This window comes from Tiliqua scincoides, chromosome 7 (genome assembly GCF_035046505.1).
Source record: "Tiliqua scincoides isolate rTilSci1 chromosome 7, rTilSci1.hap2, whole genome shotgun sequence".
In the NCBI taxonomy this organism is placed as follows: domain Eukaryota; kingdom Metazoa; phylum Chordata; class Lepidosauria; order Squamata; family Scincidae; genus Tiliqua; species Tiliqua scincoides.
Genome location: NC_089827.1, coordinates 43,361,586 through 43,377,085, shown reverse-complemented (window position 1 = coordinate 43,377,085; position 15,500 = coordinate 43,361,586). Strand labels below are relative to the sequence as shown.

At 45.5% G+C, this 15,500-nt stretch overlaps 1 protein-coding gene across 1 annotated transcript in view; it reads right to left on the bottom strand.

Moving 5' to 3' along the window:
• Window positions 1-15,500, bottom strand: part of LOC136656776 (sodium- and chloride-dependent GABA transporter 2-like) — a 64,767-nt gene that overhangs the window by 9,257 nt on the left and 40,010 nt on the right. Inside the window, exons 6-10 of the mRNA XM_066633063.1 lie at window positions 12,059-12,193; window positions 3,017-3,120; window positions 1,601-1,725; window positions 936-1,048; window positions 53-190 (exon numbers count right to left, since the gene is read on the bottom strand). Coding sequence (XP_066489160.1) covers window positions 53-190; window positions 936-1,048; window positions 1,601-1,725; window positions 3,017-3,120; window positions 12,059-12,193 — 615 coding nt within the window. The remainder of the gene's footprint in view (window positions 1-52; window positions 191-935; window positions 1,049-1,600; window positions 1,726-3,016; window positions 3,121-12,058; window positions 12,194-15,500) is intronic.

Below are 15,500 nucleotides of genomic sequence, written 5' to 3'. Positions count from 1 at the left end.
TTAAAAGTTACACAAGCAAGAGAAATATTGGTTCTTTCCCTCAAGGCTATACCTCTGTGATCATGACGAGTCCCACAAGGAATGAGAGGATAGAGACAAGCAGTATTAGGATTTCTCGGCGGTTCTTCTTCCGGAAAATTCCAGGGTACATGTCCACTATGGCAGTCACCAGACTCTCCACACAAACAAACTAGAGAGAGGAGAATTCCGGCATATGTCAGCAAATTCTTCCCTAAGAAGCTCCCCAGATTTTGATTCCCTCTTTTCTTTCAACAATGATAGTCTATGAAGCATTGGATTAGCAATTATCTGCCTCCAGCCTGTAGTCAAAAACAAACACATTCCACAAAGAAGCTATTCTAGATACTTTGCTGGCTGCCATTCTCCAAATGCTCACTAAGAGGTGCTGCTAAGCTAGCCTGGTGTCATTTTCCCATTTCTGCCTGCAAAAATAAACTGAGAGAGGACTCTCCCTCCTCTCCCCAGCAACAGGCCTCTACTGTCCTCAACTATAGCATGTCCCCATTACATGCCATGAATGCACTGAAGGACAGCTCTGGATGCCAATATTAAAGGTTAACACTAACATGCTGGGCCTTTCTTCACTCACCCTGCTTCCCATCCACCACCCACCTATCCTCAACAGGTGACTGGGTGTTAACCACAAGCTAACAGTGCAAGCCTATGCATGTCTACTCAGAAGTAAGCCCCACTGAGTTTAATGGAATGTACTCCCAGTGTGTGTAGGATTCCACAGGTCAAGGTTCAGTTGATACTTTGGCCACTCTCATCTGGTCCTGTCCTCACAAGCTGTCCTTACGACAGTCTGCAAACATAATGTTACTACTCATCATCCAGTTTGAATAGGAAGATGTGTGTCTCCCAGGCAAGTGGTAAAGCACATAATTGAACTGCCCATCCCAAAGCATTTTTACCTGGCTGTCCAATCCCAGCAGAACAACCATGACAAAGAAAAAGCAGGCCCACAGTGGGGAGAAGGGCAGCATGACGACAGCTCGGGGGTAGGCTATGAATGCCAAGCCAGGTCCTGCCAAAAGATAATTACTAAGTTAAGTGCCTGAATCTGAGAGCTCGTGAAGGTGTATTGTTACATTTAGTAGTGGTAGAGATGGTTGGTGTGTCAGCAATACTACCAAGATAGGCCTGTTCCTCACTTAGGTGGTGAACATGTATCTGGGTTGAACCCCTTCAGACCACAGGAAGGGACTCACATGATTGACAGTTCCTCCATCAAAAAAAAATTCTCTCCAACTAGAAAGCGAGCATGTCAGGAAGATGACTAGCCTAAAATCTTTTTCCCTAATTTGCTACATACACTGATTTTTGATTTTTTTAAACAGAAGAGCATTCAATCATCTGAGTATGCATCTGTAGTGTGAAGTGATATTGCCCACATGCAGGTCAGGTTTATCACATCAGCAAATATTAGGCTGAAGGCTAACAGCTTAGTAATTGTTCAGGGAAGCACCATTTCTCATGGACAGGAAACACAAGAAGGCTATCGTTCAGAGTGAGAGGAATGGGATCAGGATGGGATGGATATGTGCTCAACATAATGCCATGTGCATAACCCACTCACCCGACTCAGCTACCTCAGAAATAGGCACTCCCTGTTCTTGTGCCATAAAACCCAGGATGGAAAAGATAGCAAAGCCAGCCACAAAACTTGTGCCACTGTTCAAAAAACAGAGTGCAATGCAGTCCCTAGGAAAAAAAGAGATAAAGCAAAGGCTGTATGAGTTGTGATCAATCAATCATGCCTGCATAAATGCATATATGAATGAAACAAAAGCTGCAAAAACACACACAAAAAGCATTTTCTCTCTGTTTTTTAAGATGACACATGCATGGGCTACAGCAGGCACCATCTCAGTAGAGGCACTGTGTCCTATTAGAAAGAAGGAAAAAATTGTTCTTCTGATTTGTAAATACTTACCTGAAAAACTTTAATAGCAACTAAAAGACTCTACTGCCTAATTAGTTAGGGACACATTTTCAATTCATTTATCAAAAGGTTTTTGATCAGGTAGTTTAATAGATGAATTGATTGTGGCAGCCCTCCCTTAAACGAATAATGCCCATGGAATTATTATGGCAAGCACCAAGTGTCAGACTGTGCATTGATCTGTGAATAAATGCGGGTCATCTACATCACAATGCAGAGGCATTTGATCACGTCTCTGACCTGCTCACATGGGTTTCTCCTATCACACTACACATTAAGGGCTCTTCTAGGATCTGCAAAGGAGGCTCCTCAGTCCAAACCATGTGCTCCAGCAGGTCCTGCTAATGTATGTCCTTTGAGCCACATAAAGACTGCATAGCAGCTTCCAATTGCAGCATGACCCTCTTTTTACAACTACACCCATGGCCTGGTTTCTAGATGAGACTCTAACAGTTCACACCTAGGCATGTCTACTCAGAAGTAAGTCCCATTATGTTCAATGGGGCTTACTTCCAGTAAAGCGTATATAGGATTGTTGCCTACGTTGCACACCCCAAGCAAGTGATCAACACACAATGCATTTCACAGGTGCTTCCACATTGAAACTCTTTAGTGTTGCAGAGACATTACTTTTCTGTTAGTTGGAAGCAAAATAAAAATGGAAGCCCACATAGCGATAAATGAATCATTTTATATTATTGGGAATGGCAGCAAAAACACACAATGCCATGCTGTCAAGGCATAAGATGAATTTTACTGCACAATACAGAGATGGAAGACTCCAAACCATGATGGTGACCATTTGATGGCAGTCCCATAGTTTTTGTAACATGTTATTCCACCTTTAGCTTTGAAAAGTAAGCAACGAATAGGAAGCTCATTTCAAAAAGGCAGAAATCAGGAAGAGCACTACCTTTTCCAACAGAGCAGGAAGGAACTCTTCAGCCCAGTTAGCTGCTTCAGCTATGAAGGGAAGGGATGGAGGCGTTTGAGAGAGAGAAGCAAGTGAAAAGGCAAGGCTCCTACATGTTAGCAACAAACTGCAGTTACCTGTAACAGTTGTTATGGTATTTGTTGTAGCTGCCCAATGCTGTCAAGCACCCCAGACAAATGGCATAAGAGAAGAAGATCTGAGTGCCTGCATCCATCCACACCTGGAAACCAATGAAAGACACAGCCAAGTGAGAGAAGACAAGGTTCTTCCCAGTAGCTTCTTAAAGTTCAGTATTTTTTCTTGGCCATGGTGGCTAGTCAGTCACTGATGAAGAAAGTATTCCCCAAAGGTAAAAAGCCTAAAACCAAATGACACCCCACTGGCTGTTATAAAAGTCCTTGCAACTTAGAAAATAGTGGCTGCTGCATCATCAGAAGGCAGAATTACCAGGGACTGTGCATATTCTATACATTAAAATTCCACCCAGCTAGAGACTGGTGATTCTGCAAGACCCATTCCCTGGTTGACCTGATGGAACCACCTGCCATTTTCTTCCTTTCTTTTTCTCTTGGCGTCCCTTTTTGCTTTTGAATTATGTCCATCAGACTGTAAGTCATAACTTGTGAATCCTCCTAAGTGCAACGTTGGCAGAAATTATATAAATACAATAGTCAATGCATACTAAAGAGATACTAACTTTGTGTGCCAAGAAAGCCAAATTCTGTAGCCTGTAGAAATCGTGCCAGCCAAGCAAATTTGCACACATTTGGTCAAATTTATTCTGCTAGTCATGAGGAGCTGGAGATCTGCAGTGCAGCTCCAATCCCTGAGCAGGCTCCCCTTAGCAACACCACTAAGCCCCAGTTGCCTTACCCAAGGGGTGGCTCTGATCGGTAGCCTGATCAGTATGAAGGCCATGATAAGGTTTGAATGGACGATGTTTCAAGTGATAAAGAGGATATACCAGACACAAGTAGGGGAGGCTTTTCAAGAAAGAGAAACTGCATTTGTTTAAGACAGGCATACACAATGTTCAGGGATGCGGAACTGGGTATGCCATCTAATGCAGCCTTGAGTCTACTTCCCATGCCAAATTGCATGGTTTCACAAAATCAGGACTTCCAATGTCATTTAAAGAGACAGTGTGAACAAAGGAGCTTCATTTGCACCATCCCTGTAAATAAAGCCAGAAGTTCCACATTTCCAGCTTTGCAAAAACTGCACAACAGAGGTCGGTAAGGAAGCAGACAATCCACTTCCCACTCAACTGTTTGCATCTACAACGGGCTGGAGAGAGGCAGTAGCAGACTTGGGGTGAAGGGTACCCTGAATCCACCACACCCTCATCCTCCATCATCTGTCGCTGACTCAAGCCGCAAAGGTCACCTCATGATGTGAATCAGTCCTGATAAACTTACATATCCCCTTCCTGATACTATAGTTTTAGCAGGGCTGGGGAGAGTGCTAGGGATAATACTCTAGCAAAGAATTATCATCCCCTCACTAAGCTACAATTCCAGGATTCTCTGGGGGAAACCATGCCAGTTAAAATGATACATAACCAATATATGCCTGTGGCATAGATATACCTTCAGAGTTATTTTACTTCTGGTGGCCAAGATAAAGCTACAAAGTGCAGGATGCTTAACACTTCTCCTGCCCACTGTGCTTCTTCTGCAACTCCCCCCACCTCGCCACTTTGCCCTACCTGACACCGCAAGCATGCATCTGGGACGTTGGGCTGCAGATAAAGGTTTGTTGCAGGAGACAACGGTGGGGGGAATTCGTTATACTTATATGGTTTTATCATAATGATTATTGTTTTTTATAATTATTGTTAGCTGCCCTGTGCGTCCTCTTCTGAGATGTGGAATAGAAATAATTTAACAATTAAAATAAATAAGTGCATGCACACATCCCACTTATGCTCTGCTAAATGTGTATGTACACGAACACAGGTGCACACAAACCTAGCCCCATCAGCCTTCCAGCAGAGAAGTGATAACTAGGATTCCCAAAGCCACGTTTGCTTTTGATCTGATCTGATAGACTGAGTCTCAGGATTGCTTCTTCATTGGTCATGCAATGAAGTCAACAGCAGAGCAGCCGGTTGAAACTATGCTATCTCCACTCTACTGGTGCTGCCAAATACCACCCAAATAAAGATTCTGGGCTGGCCCAGGAGGAGTTAAGAGAGTTAGAAAGGGTTTCACTGACCTACTTTTTTTCCTAGCCAGGCACCCCTTTAATCTCCTTTCGAGACACCTTCTCCACACAAAAGGCTGGTACAGCAGCTCAGCTGGAACCAGGATTTAACGTGGAGGAACTTGTCCTGAAGAGATTAAAAACGGCAGTTGGGCAAGGAAACTTAGGAGCAAAGCAAGGCCTTCACAGTTATCGCTCCAAGTCTGTAGAACAATCTCCCTTGTAAAGTGCATCATTCCCACTCCTTCTCTGGGCCTTTTGGTGGGGGCCCAAAGTGGACCAGTTTGTGATCAAGGGAAAGATGGCAAGTGCAAACTATTGGGGAAGCTGGGGCTACAGCAGCTGCTATTTTGGAGCAGATGCTGCAGTCTGCAGTATGCAGGCTGCAATAACGTGCATTATTGCCCCTCAACACTCTCTTTGGTACCTGTGCATCAAAAACAGCATTAGTCATTTGCTGATGCACACAAAACACACATGAGAGACCAATAGAGTTCTAGAGTCACTTCTAAAAAGAGTATCGGTATGATACTCAAAAAGCCTCTGTCTATGGTAATCCACAGGCATTATGTAGCCTTCTAAGAATGTTCATTATCCAGAGGGAGAGGATGAAATTGCACCTGCAGCTTCCCCTTGTATAGTCCTGCATGCCAGCACCCAATATCTGTCCGTCCTTTGGCTTCCGTCTCTGCACAGAGTGAAAACTGCTGTACTGCTGTGGTTAGAAGCAAGGCCTTCACAGTTATCACTCCAAGTCTGTAGAACAATCTCCCTTGTAAAGTGCATCATTCCCACTCCTTCTCTGGGCCTTTTGGTGGGGGCCCAAAACACTCTCCTTCCACTTCAATTTTGGCAAGACTGGTATCTTTTCATTTTCTAGTGCTTTTATTTCTATTTTGTTTTGATGCTCTTTTTTTGAGCTTTTTGTATTTTCTGACTTAAGGATACTTAGCAAACTTACCGTATAATTTTTATTGTTTAGAGCAGTGTTTCTCAAACTGTGGGTCAGGACCCACTAGGTGGGTCGCGAGCCAATTTCAGATGGGTCCCAATTCATTTCAATATTTTATTTTTAATATAGTAGACTTGATGCTACCATGGTATGTAACTGCATTTGGACAAATGTTGCAGATCTATACTTTTAATAGGCTAATACTTTTAATAGGTTATGCTTTTAACAATGATAGTAAATGGGACTTATTCCTGGGTAAGTGTAGGTAGGATTGCAGCATAGGATTGTTAAAAATTTTCCTGCTTGATGATGTCCCTTCTGGTCATGACATCACTTCCAGCAGGTCCTCACAGGTTCTCATTCTAAGAAGTGGGTCTCGGTGCTAAAAGTTGAGAACCACTGGTTTGTTGTTGGCAACCTTCAGTCTCGAAAGACTATGGTATCGCGCTCTGAATGGTGGTTCTGGAACAGCATTTAGTGTGGCTGAAAAGGCCGATTCGGGAGTGACAATCCCTTCCACAATGGGAGCAAGTGCAGTCTGTCCCTGGTCTGTCGCCCTTGCTATGGGCCTTCCTTCTTTGCCTCTTTGACTCAGACTGTTGGCCAAGTGTCTCTTCAAACTGGGAAAGGCCATGCTGCACAGCCTGCCTCCAAGCGGGCCGCTCAGAGGCCAGGGTTTCCAACCTGTTGAGGTCCACTCCTAAGGCCTTCAGATCCCTCTTGCAGATGTCCTTGTATCGCAGCTGTGGTCTACCTGTAGGGCGCTTTCCTTGCACAAGTTCTCCATAGAGAAGATCCTTTGGGATCTGGCCATCATCCATTCTCACGACATGACCGAGCCAATGCAGGAGTCTCTGTTTCAGCAGTGCATACATGCTAGGGATTCCAGCTCGTTCCAGGACTGTGTTGTTTGGAACTTTGTCCTGCCAGGTGATGCCGAGGATGCATCGGAGGCAGCGCATGTGGAAAGCATTCCGTTTCCTCTCCTGTTGTGAGTGAAGAGTCCATGACTCGCTGCAGTACAGAAGTGTACTCAGGACGCAAGCTCTGTAGACCTGGATCTTGGTATGTTCCGTCAGCTTCTTGTTGGACCAGACTCTCTGTGAGTCTGGAAAACATGGTAGCTGCTTTACCAATGCCCTTGTTTAGCTCGGTATCGAGAGAAAGAGTGTCGGAGATCGTTGAGCCAAGGTACACAAAGTCATGGACAACCTCCAGTTCATGCGCAGAGATTGTAATGCAGGGAGGTGAGTCCACATCCTGAACCATGACCTGTGTTTTCTTCAGGCTGATTGTCAGTCCAAAATCTTGGCAGGCCTTGCTAAAACGATGCATGAGCTGCTGGAGATCTTTGGCAGAGTGGGTAGTGACAGCTGCATCGTCGGCAAAGAGGAAGTCACGCAGACATTTCAGCTGGACTTTGGACTTTGCTCTCAGTCTGGAGAGGTTGAAGAGCTTTCCGTCTGATCTGGTTCAGAGATAGATGCCTTCTGTTGCAGTTTGCACGGAAGTTTGCAGAGGGGGAGGGGGAGAGGGAGGGATTGCAGAGGGAGAGCAGGGAGGAGGCAAACGGAAGTATTGCTCTCCCTCTGCAATACCGGGTAGATGGCACTCGTCAGCCTAGGAAGGCAACTCATCTAAGAGAAGGAAACTCTGACCTCAAACCTCCACTGCCTTGTGGCTATATCCAGTTGTGGAAAAGGCTTCAGGAGTCAACCTCGAGGCAAAATCAGGAGCCGGAGTCCCTGAGGCAGTTCGCGGCTGTACACAGTCAAGCTCTGGCAACTCCTGCGACGCCGCTGGAACCAACCATATTGGCTTCTGCCTTTCCATTGGACCATTCCAGCAACGTGGAGAGGGGGAATTTGCTGCATGGGTAACAGCCTGTCCTCCATACCTTCTTTACCCAGGCTTCGCACACTGGAGAGGACACTCCAACTTCGCCATACGGCGTCGGCACAACACGGGAAGCAGCAGTTTACCAGTTATAAGTCTTTGCTCGATTGGCGTAGAGTATGACGCCAGGGGCTGCTTCCAACGGTGGGAGAGATCATTGCATCTCATTGGGCAGCTACCGCCTGCCTTAAGCTGGGCAGTCCCCAGCCAGTAAGGTGTTGCCTCGCCACAGTCCGTTAACCTCATGGGGTGCATGGGGTTTAGGGTGAAAACCAACAAGCGGATCGACAACTCTGCACCATGCAACAGAAAATAGAAAACTCCTACCCTAAAGCTGGGCACCTGGAACGTTAGGACAATGACACCTGGCTTCTCTGATGACCTGCAAGAAATAGACGACGCACGTAAAACAGCTGTCATCGACATGGAGCTGAGCAGACTACAGATGGACATTGTCGCCCTTCAAGAGACGAGGCTGCCAGATTCCGGATCTGTCAAGGAGAGAAATTTCTCATTTTTCTGGCAGGGAAAACCACCAAACGAAACCAGGGAACATGGTGTTGGCTTTGCGGTCAGAAATACCCTGCTGATATCCATCATCCCACCTACTGTGGGAAGTGAAAGAATTTTGTCCCTGCAGCTCCAGTCATCAGCAGGACCTGTCACTCTCATCAGTGCTTATGCACCGACTCTGTCATCTCCAGCAGAAGCCAAAAATTCTATGATGACCTGGCCACCACTATCAAGAAGATCCCTGTAAAAGAGCCATTGTTCATCCTCGGCGATTTCAACGCTAGAGTTGGTGCTAGTAACAGTTCATGGCCCACTTGCTTAGGTCAGTTCGACACTGGGAGGATGAATGAAAATGGCCAACGCCTGCTAGAGTTTTGCTGTCATCATGGTCTCTGTGTCAGCAACACGTTCTTCAACACGAAGCCCCAACATACAGTCTCTTGGAGACACCCAAGATCAAAGGACTGGCAGCAGCTCGACCTGATCCTCACCAGAAGCTCCAGCCTTCCCAGCATCAAGATCACACACAGTTATCAGGGTGCTGCCTGCGACACTGACCACTCCCTGGTGTGCAGCAGAGTGAAACTGCAAACAAAGCGACCGTATCACATGAAAAAGGAAGGAAGACCTCACATTGATACCAGCAAGACCCGGGATCAGAGAAAAGTGGAGGAATTTGCACGAGCACTTGAGGAATCTCTTCCAGGCCCGGCCGACGCAAATGCATCCAACAGATGGGAACATTTCAAGAATACCGTTTACAACACCACCTTGTCCATATTCGGCAAGAAGACCAACAAGGCGGCAGACTGGTTTGAAGCCCACTCTGAGGAGTTGACACCAGTCATTGAGGAAAAGAGGAGAGCTCAAGCAGCATGCAAGACCTGTCCCAGTGAGCACAACCTGCAGGTCCTCCGAGCTGCTAACAGCAAAGTCCAACAGACTGCCAGGAGATGTGCTAACGACTACTGGCTCCAGCTCTGTTCCGAGATACAGATAGCAGCTGACACGGGCAACATCAAGGGGATGTATGATGGTATCAAGCAGGCCCTGGGTCCAACACAGAAGAAAACTGCCCCTCTGAAGTCTGCCACAGGCGAGGTCATCCAGGATCGGGCGCAGCAGATGGAACGCTGGGTGCAGCACTACTCTGAGCTATATTCCAGAGAAAATGTAGTCACCGAAGAAGCGCTGAACAACATTGAGTGCCTGCCTGTGCTGGAAGAGCTTGACAGTGAACCAACCCTAGAAAAACTTCATGTGGCCCTGGACTCCGGCAAGGCACCTGGAAAAGACAGCATCCCTGCTGAAGTCCTAGAGTGCTGCAAAGAGATCATTGTCACTGAGCTGCATGAAATCCTCTGTCTCTGCTGGAGAGAAGGTGGAGTACCTCAAGACATGAGGGATGCAAACATCATCACGCTGTACAAGAACAAAGGCGACAGGGGTGACTGCAACAACTACTGTGGCATCTCTCCTTAGCGTTGTAGGAAACCTGTTTGCCCGAGTTGCACTAAAGAGGCTCCAGGTACTTGCAGAGAGCGTCTATCCAGAATCGCAGGGTGGATTCCGAGCCAACAGGTCCACCACTGATATGGTATTCTCCCTTAGACAACTGCAGGAGAAATGCGGGGAACAATGACAGCCACTCTTTATAGCCTTCATAGATCTCGTGAAGGCTTTCGACCTGGTCAGCAGGGACGGCCTCTTCAAGATTCTCCCCAAGATCGGATGTCCACCCAGGCTCCTCAGCATCATCAGATCTTTCCACAGGGACATGAAGGGCACTGTTGTCTTCGATGGCTCCACATCAGACCCCTTTGACATCCAAAGCGGAGTGAAGCAGGGCTGTGTTCTTGCGCCAACCTTGTCTGGGATTTTCTTCGCTGTCCTGCTGAAGCAGGCCTTTGGACCACTGGTTTAGAGTATTTATATATCATTTATATACCATTTTTCAACAAAACAAATTTCACCAAGCAGTTCACATAGCAAAGCACAAATAATTTCCAGTCCTCAAAGGGCTCTCAAACTAAAACCAGATGAAGAAATGCCAGCAAACAGCCACTGAAAAGACCTGAAAAGAGTTGCTCTCTTACCAGGATCAGGCCTATGGGCCTGATCAACACAACACATCAACACAATGTGAAGATATAATGCTGCATGAGGCTTTTGAGTTCTACATTCCCATTAGGAATGTGGAAATGCATTTGGAGAAAAATCAGTCACTACACCATCTTGGCTTTAAGAGACAATGATAGCTATGATAATAACAACCTGTATTAGCCGTGGTATGTAACCTTAGACAGGCTTTCCAAGATTTCTCAGAATTGTTTCCTGAAGAGTAGTCATGTTAATGAGTTATAGATGAGAGGTCAGTCCTGCCAGCAAACCCAGGAATGGTGTCACAGGTCAGCCAGGTCAGGCACTGGTTGACATGCATTAGAGGGTCACCCAGTCAGGTTGCTCATTGAACCTCCAGTACTGGGTGGCAATGGTAGTACTCAATGCACCATGAAGGAGTAGGCAGAGGGCCTCTGGGGATTTTGGCCCAAGGTCCCCAACACTGACAGCACAACACAAAACTGTGTGCGCAGTGACTATACCCTCTGCCCTGAAATGTTGTCCCTGCAAAGCTCAGATGTGTTGGGCAAGACTGAGGAAAAGGCACTCTGCACAGGCTCTGAAGCCTCCTGGCATACTGAAGGTTCAAACTTTGCACTGAAAATGGGGTCTGAGATGGAGCTCCAGTACAACACCACTGCTAGGCCACTTCAGAGAGAATCAGTGGCAGAACTCAGTGAAACAAAAGGCAAGCAAGATGCCTTCGAATTCCAGCAAGGAACTGAATGGAAAGCAAAGCAGGGCAGTCAACACAGCTGAATGCCCTTTATTGTGTTTCCAGAATGCCACAAATCAACAAAGCAATTACATGTATGAGGAGAGGAGACTGAGAAGAAACCCTGGGGAAAGAGACAGGGAGGTGCCTTTGTAACTTTGAGGACTGTCTACTCTTGTAAAGGTTCTCTCCAAGGAGCAGAGTTCAAGTCTGCTCCAAGGCTACAGAACACAGGGGTCTGCCTCTTTATAGGAAAGGCTGCAGCAGCTGTTTTGCAGACAAAAGGGCCCCAGGTTCAAACCCTGACACTGCCAGGTATGGCAGGAAAGAACCCCCAAGTCTGAAATGCTGGTGAGCATTTTGAACTCGGCATTTCAGACTGAAATAATCCCAGTCAGAGTAGGCCACACTGAGCTAGATAGACCTACAGCCCAACTCAGTAGAAAGTAGCTTCATAGGAGGCACCCTGCGAAAACACTCTAACACCCCTAATGAGCCTACCAGCACCACATCACACATTGTGGAGAGCTCTTCTCTGCCTGCTGCATGTGCAGTTCTTTTACTCTGCAACAGCCTGCCTTGCATGTACTGATTTTACAAGCAAAAGCGTGGGAGGAAACAGAAGGAGAATCTGGAGGCTGAAAAAGACAAGCAAGGAGGGTAAAGAGAAATGAAACTGAACAAGAGAGAGAGAAAAAGACTGACACAAGCAATACAGAAGCACAACCAAGCCTTTCCTTGTTTCTTTTAACTCACCTGGGGGTCACTGAGTCGAGTGAGGTCTGGGTATAGGTAGAAGAGGATCCCTTGAGATGCCCCAGGCAGGGAGACTCCCCTGAACAGCAGAACTACTAGCATGAGGTAGGGGAATGTGGCAGTAAAGTACACCACCTAGCAAAAGAAGAAAATAAATACAGAAGGCATAAGAGATCATTGTGAATAACAGCCAAGTTAGTCAGGCAGATGGAGCTTCAAGTAAATCTATAGCAAAGCCAGCTTATGTTTGAAATGCTAGAATGGGAAAATGGAATGGTGTAAAGAAGAAAGGCATTTGATCCATTCACAGCCTTACAAGGGCATAGCAAAATTTCCCCAGCTGCCCCTTCTTACCTGCTCTCCCAGGCACCACACTCTTGAATCATACAAGATCTCACATGATTCAAGAGGCAGCACCTCGGAAATCTGGGTGATCGCATTGCCATAACAGGGCACCATGACTGCGGTAAATTTGAGGGTTCTCACTTATATCACCTGCATCACGGTCCATTGGTGCAGTGGTCACAGTTCTGCAGTGTCCATTCTTGGTGTACCAATATTCATTTTCAAGGTGAAGAATATACAGATATACTATATTATTACTCAGAACATGCAATTCCAACAGCAACTGTTTATTCCAATAATTTGCAATATGTATTCCAATAATTAAGAAATAGTACATTCACAGCCCAATCCTATCTATGTGTTATGCTGGCGAATCTCATGGTTTGCCATACGTCATGCAGGCCACCATTGCCGCATCCACCCCAATGGTCTGCAGCTTCCTGACAATGGTGCGGCATCTGGTAAGCCACAAGCTGGGAGTGGCGGGCCACAGGCCACTTATTGGCACAGGAAAGGTGGTGGCAGGGGTGGACCAAAGTGGGGATCTGGCCCAACCAGGGTCAAGTCAAGAGCGAGGTAGGGTGGATCTCAGTGGCAGTAGTATCACAGGATCCTATGCCCTCATTTGGGCCTAACTTACCTGCTTTGGCCTAACAGATTTACAGCAGCAAGATAGCTGGTGTAGATTGGAGTAGCCCCATTGGGGACCAGGAAGTGGAAGAGGAGGAAACTTAAAAATGTCTTTCCTTATCTTCCCAGCCAGCCTAGACTCCAGCTGGCCTGTGGGATGCAGAGTCCCTGCATTGTGCGATAGGACTGGGCCATCAATTTCCCTAATTTACCCTACAGTATATATTTTCCTCATTTCATGTGTATATTTTTGGTTAATGTCTTCACTACATCTAGGATGTTTGTTTATTTCTAAATACTCATAGAAGGACTGAATCAATTTTATTTCCACCATCAAGTTCAAACCATTTTAATTGCCACTAACCCACTCACTCTCTGTCATCATAAATTGCTCATACATTACATTTAATAATACTGCCAGGGTAATGACAGTTATTGTATACCCAGAATCAGATATTGCATACTTTTATAAATGAATAAACAGTTGCATGAATGTTTGATCTAAGAATCCTAAGACAAACAGTTTTCAAATTCTCTCTTTTAAGGAAATGTTTTCCACATTGGCAAGACTTCCAAGAAATATTTGTGTATTGTTCATCTGAATCCTGTGTGTGAAGCACCAGATCGGTAAAAAAGACACATGCTCAAATGAACAGGGACATCATTGGTTAACTTTAGAAAAATGAAAAAATTGTCAAGTATTAATGTACAGCTCCCAGGACACCAAACAGAATAGATAAGATCACCAAAATATGGCTCAACCTGCCACAAATAGGTGAACTCTACAAGTTAAAACCATAGCATAGCAAAAAAAAAAAAAAAAGCCTATCAACATTACATGAATGGTGGAGATACAAACTTATAGTATGTTAAGATAATGAGATACATTGAAATGCAAAGAAATTAATAGCAAACCACCCTGAACAGCAATAAATGAAATCCCAAACAGCCCATGCTTTGTCCTATCAATATGCGTCTAATCTAACTTCAATGTGCAGTATCCTGCAATTGTGGGGGCAGTCACAGAGGCTTGCTCTAGTCTAGGTAAAGGAACATTTATTCCCTTACCTTGGGGCTTCCTTGCAGCTGCATCAGTGCTGGAAAGTGGGATAGGACTGGGCCCAAAGTCTCTTATCTAAAGCTGTGGCAGCTTCTCTCTATTCAAAGTGGAGTCCTTGAATCACTGACCAAAAAAATGTTAAGAAAGAATCCAGGCACAGTTTTGCAGTCTTAGGAGATGATCAGAGTGATGCTCCATCAGATGGATCCTCAGAGGGATTCCAAGAACCCCCCTCTGCTGTTCTTTTATATTCCCTTTCTCTGGTTGTAGGCACAGGTGTAGTTGTGGAGAAGATCCAACATTTCATGAGCAGCCTTATAGGTTTTATCACCCACACATCCCTTTTGTTTCCTGAAGCCTGAGTCCAGTTGAACATTTTGGCATTACGCCTGGACATTATAAGATTCTACCAGATGCCCCTTAGCAAATTTTCTCCAAATCTTGTGTCACTCAGTATCTCCAGCTAAACTTGCCCAGTCACAGACAGGGCCTTGTTCAGCAGTTCACAGAATCCAGCATCTTTAGTTCATCATTCAGCATCTGTTGGTTTATCAAACTCCATTTCTGGCATCTCATGTCTAAATTAGCACAGCTCAACCTCAGGCTTCCCTCAAGAGTCCACAAAGTCATCAGTGGATTACCAAGGCAGGTTACCTGCATGTGCTGCAAAGCTCTTGCATGATACAGAGAATTCTGGGGCATGTTCTATGGCACACATGTGCTGGTCACAGATCTATCAAACCTGATTGTTTCCCTGTACAAACCAAGAGTAAACCCTAGAAGACAACCACTCCTTTGGCTATACATTGCAGTGAAATATGGAAAAAGGCTGTAGATCAATTGAGTAAATGCTTTGTAAGCAGAAGGCCCAGGTTCAATCTCTGACATATCCCTAGGAAAGACCTTTGTAAGAAACCCGAGTTAAGCACTACCAGTCATTGTAGGCCATACTGTTATGAGGTCACCTCAAAATTTTGGTGGTGTCCTGAAATGTGTCTCTGGTCCAGGCTGGCATGGTACTCAGGCCAGACTGAAGTCCGATGGGCCAAAGTTTCAGAGTCTCAAACTGAATCAAGAGTACAGTGTTTTGCTGCCCAGTTTTCCTTTCTCTTTGTTTACAAAGAGAGGCCTTGTGAAAATTTTTGAGTGGTTGCATCTTGCCTCAGACTATATCATCTGTACACTAGGCATTGGCATAACTGAGTAGTTTCAGGCTCCAGTGGCATTGCTAGGGGGGTTGCGGGCCGCACTGAGTGATGCACATGGGGAGAGACACCACTAGTGGCCAAAATTTTTGAAATCTTGGTATTTTCAAATAATACCATCATATTATATTTAATTTGATACATAATTTCATGCAGAATGCAACTAAACTGTGTTGAAATATCTCTATTCTATCTAAAGTTA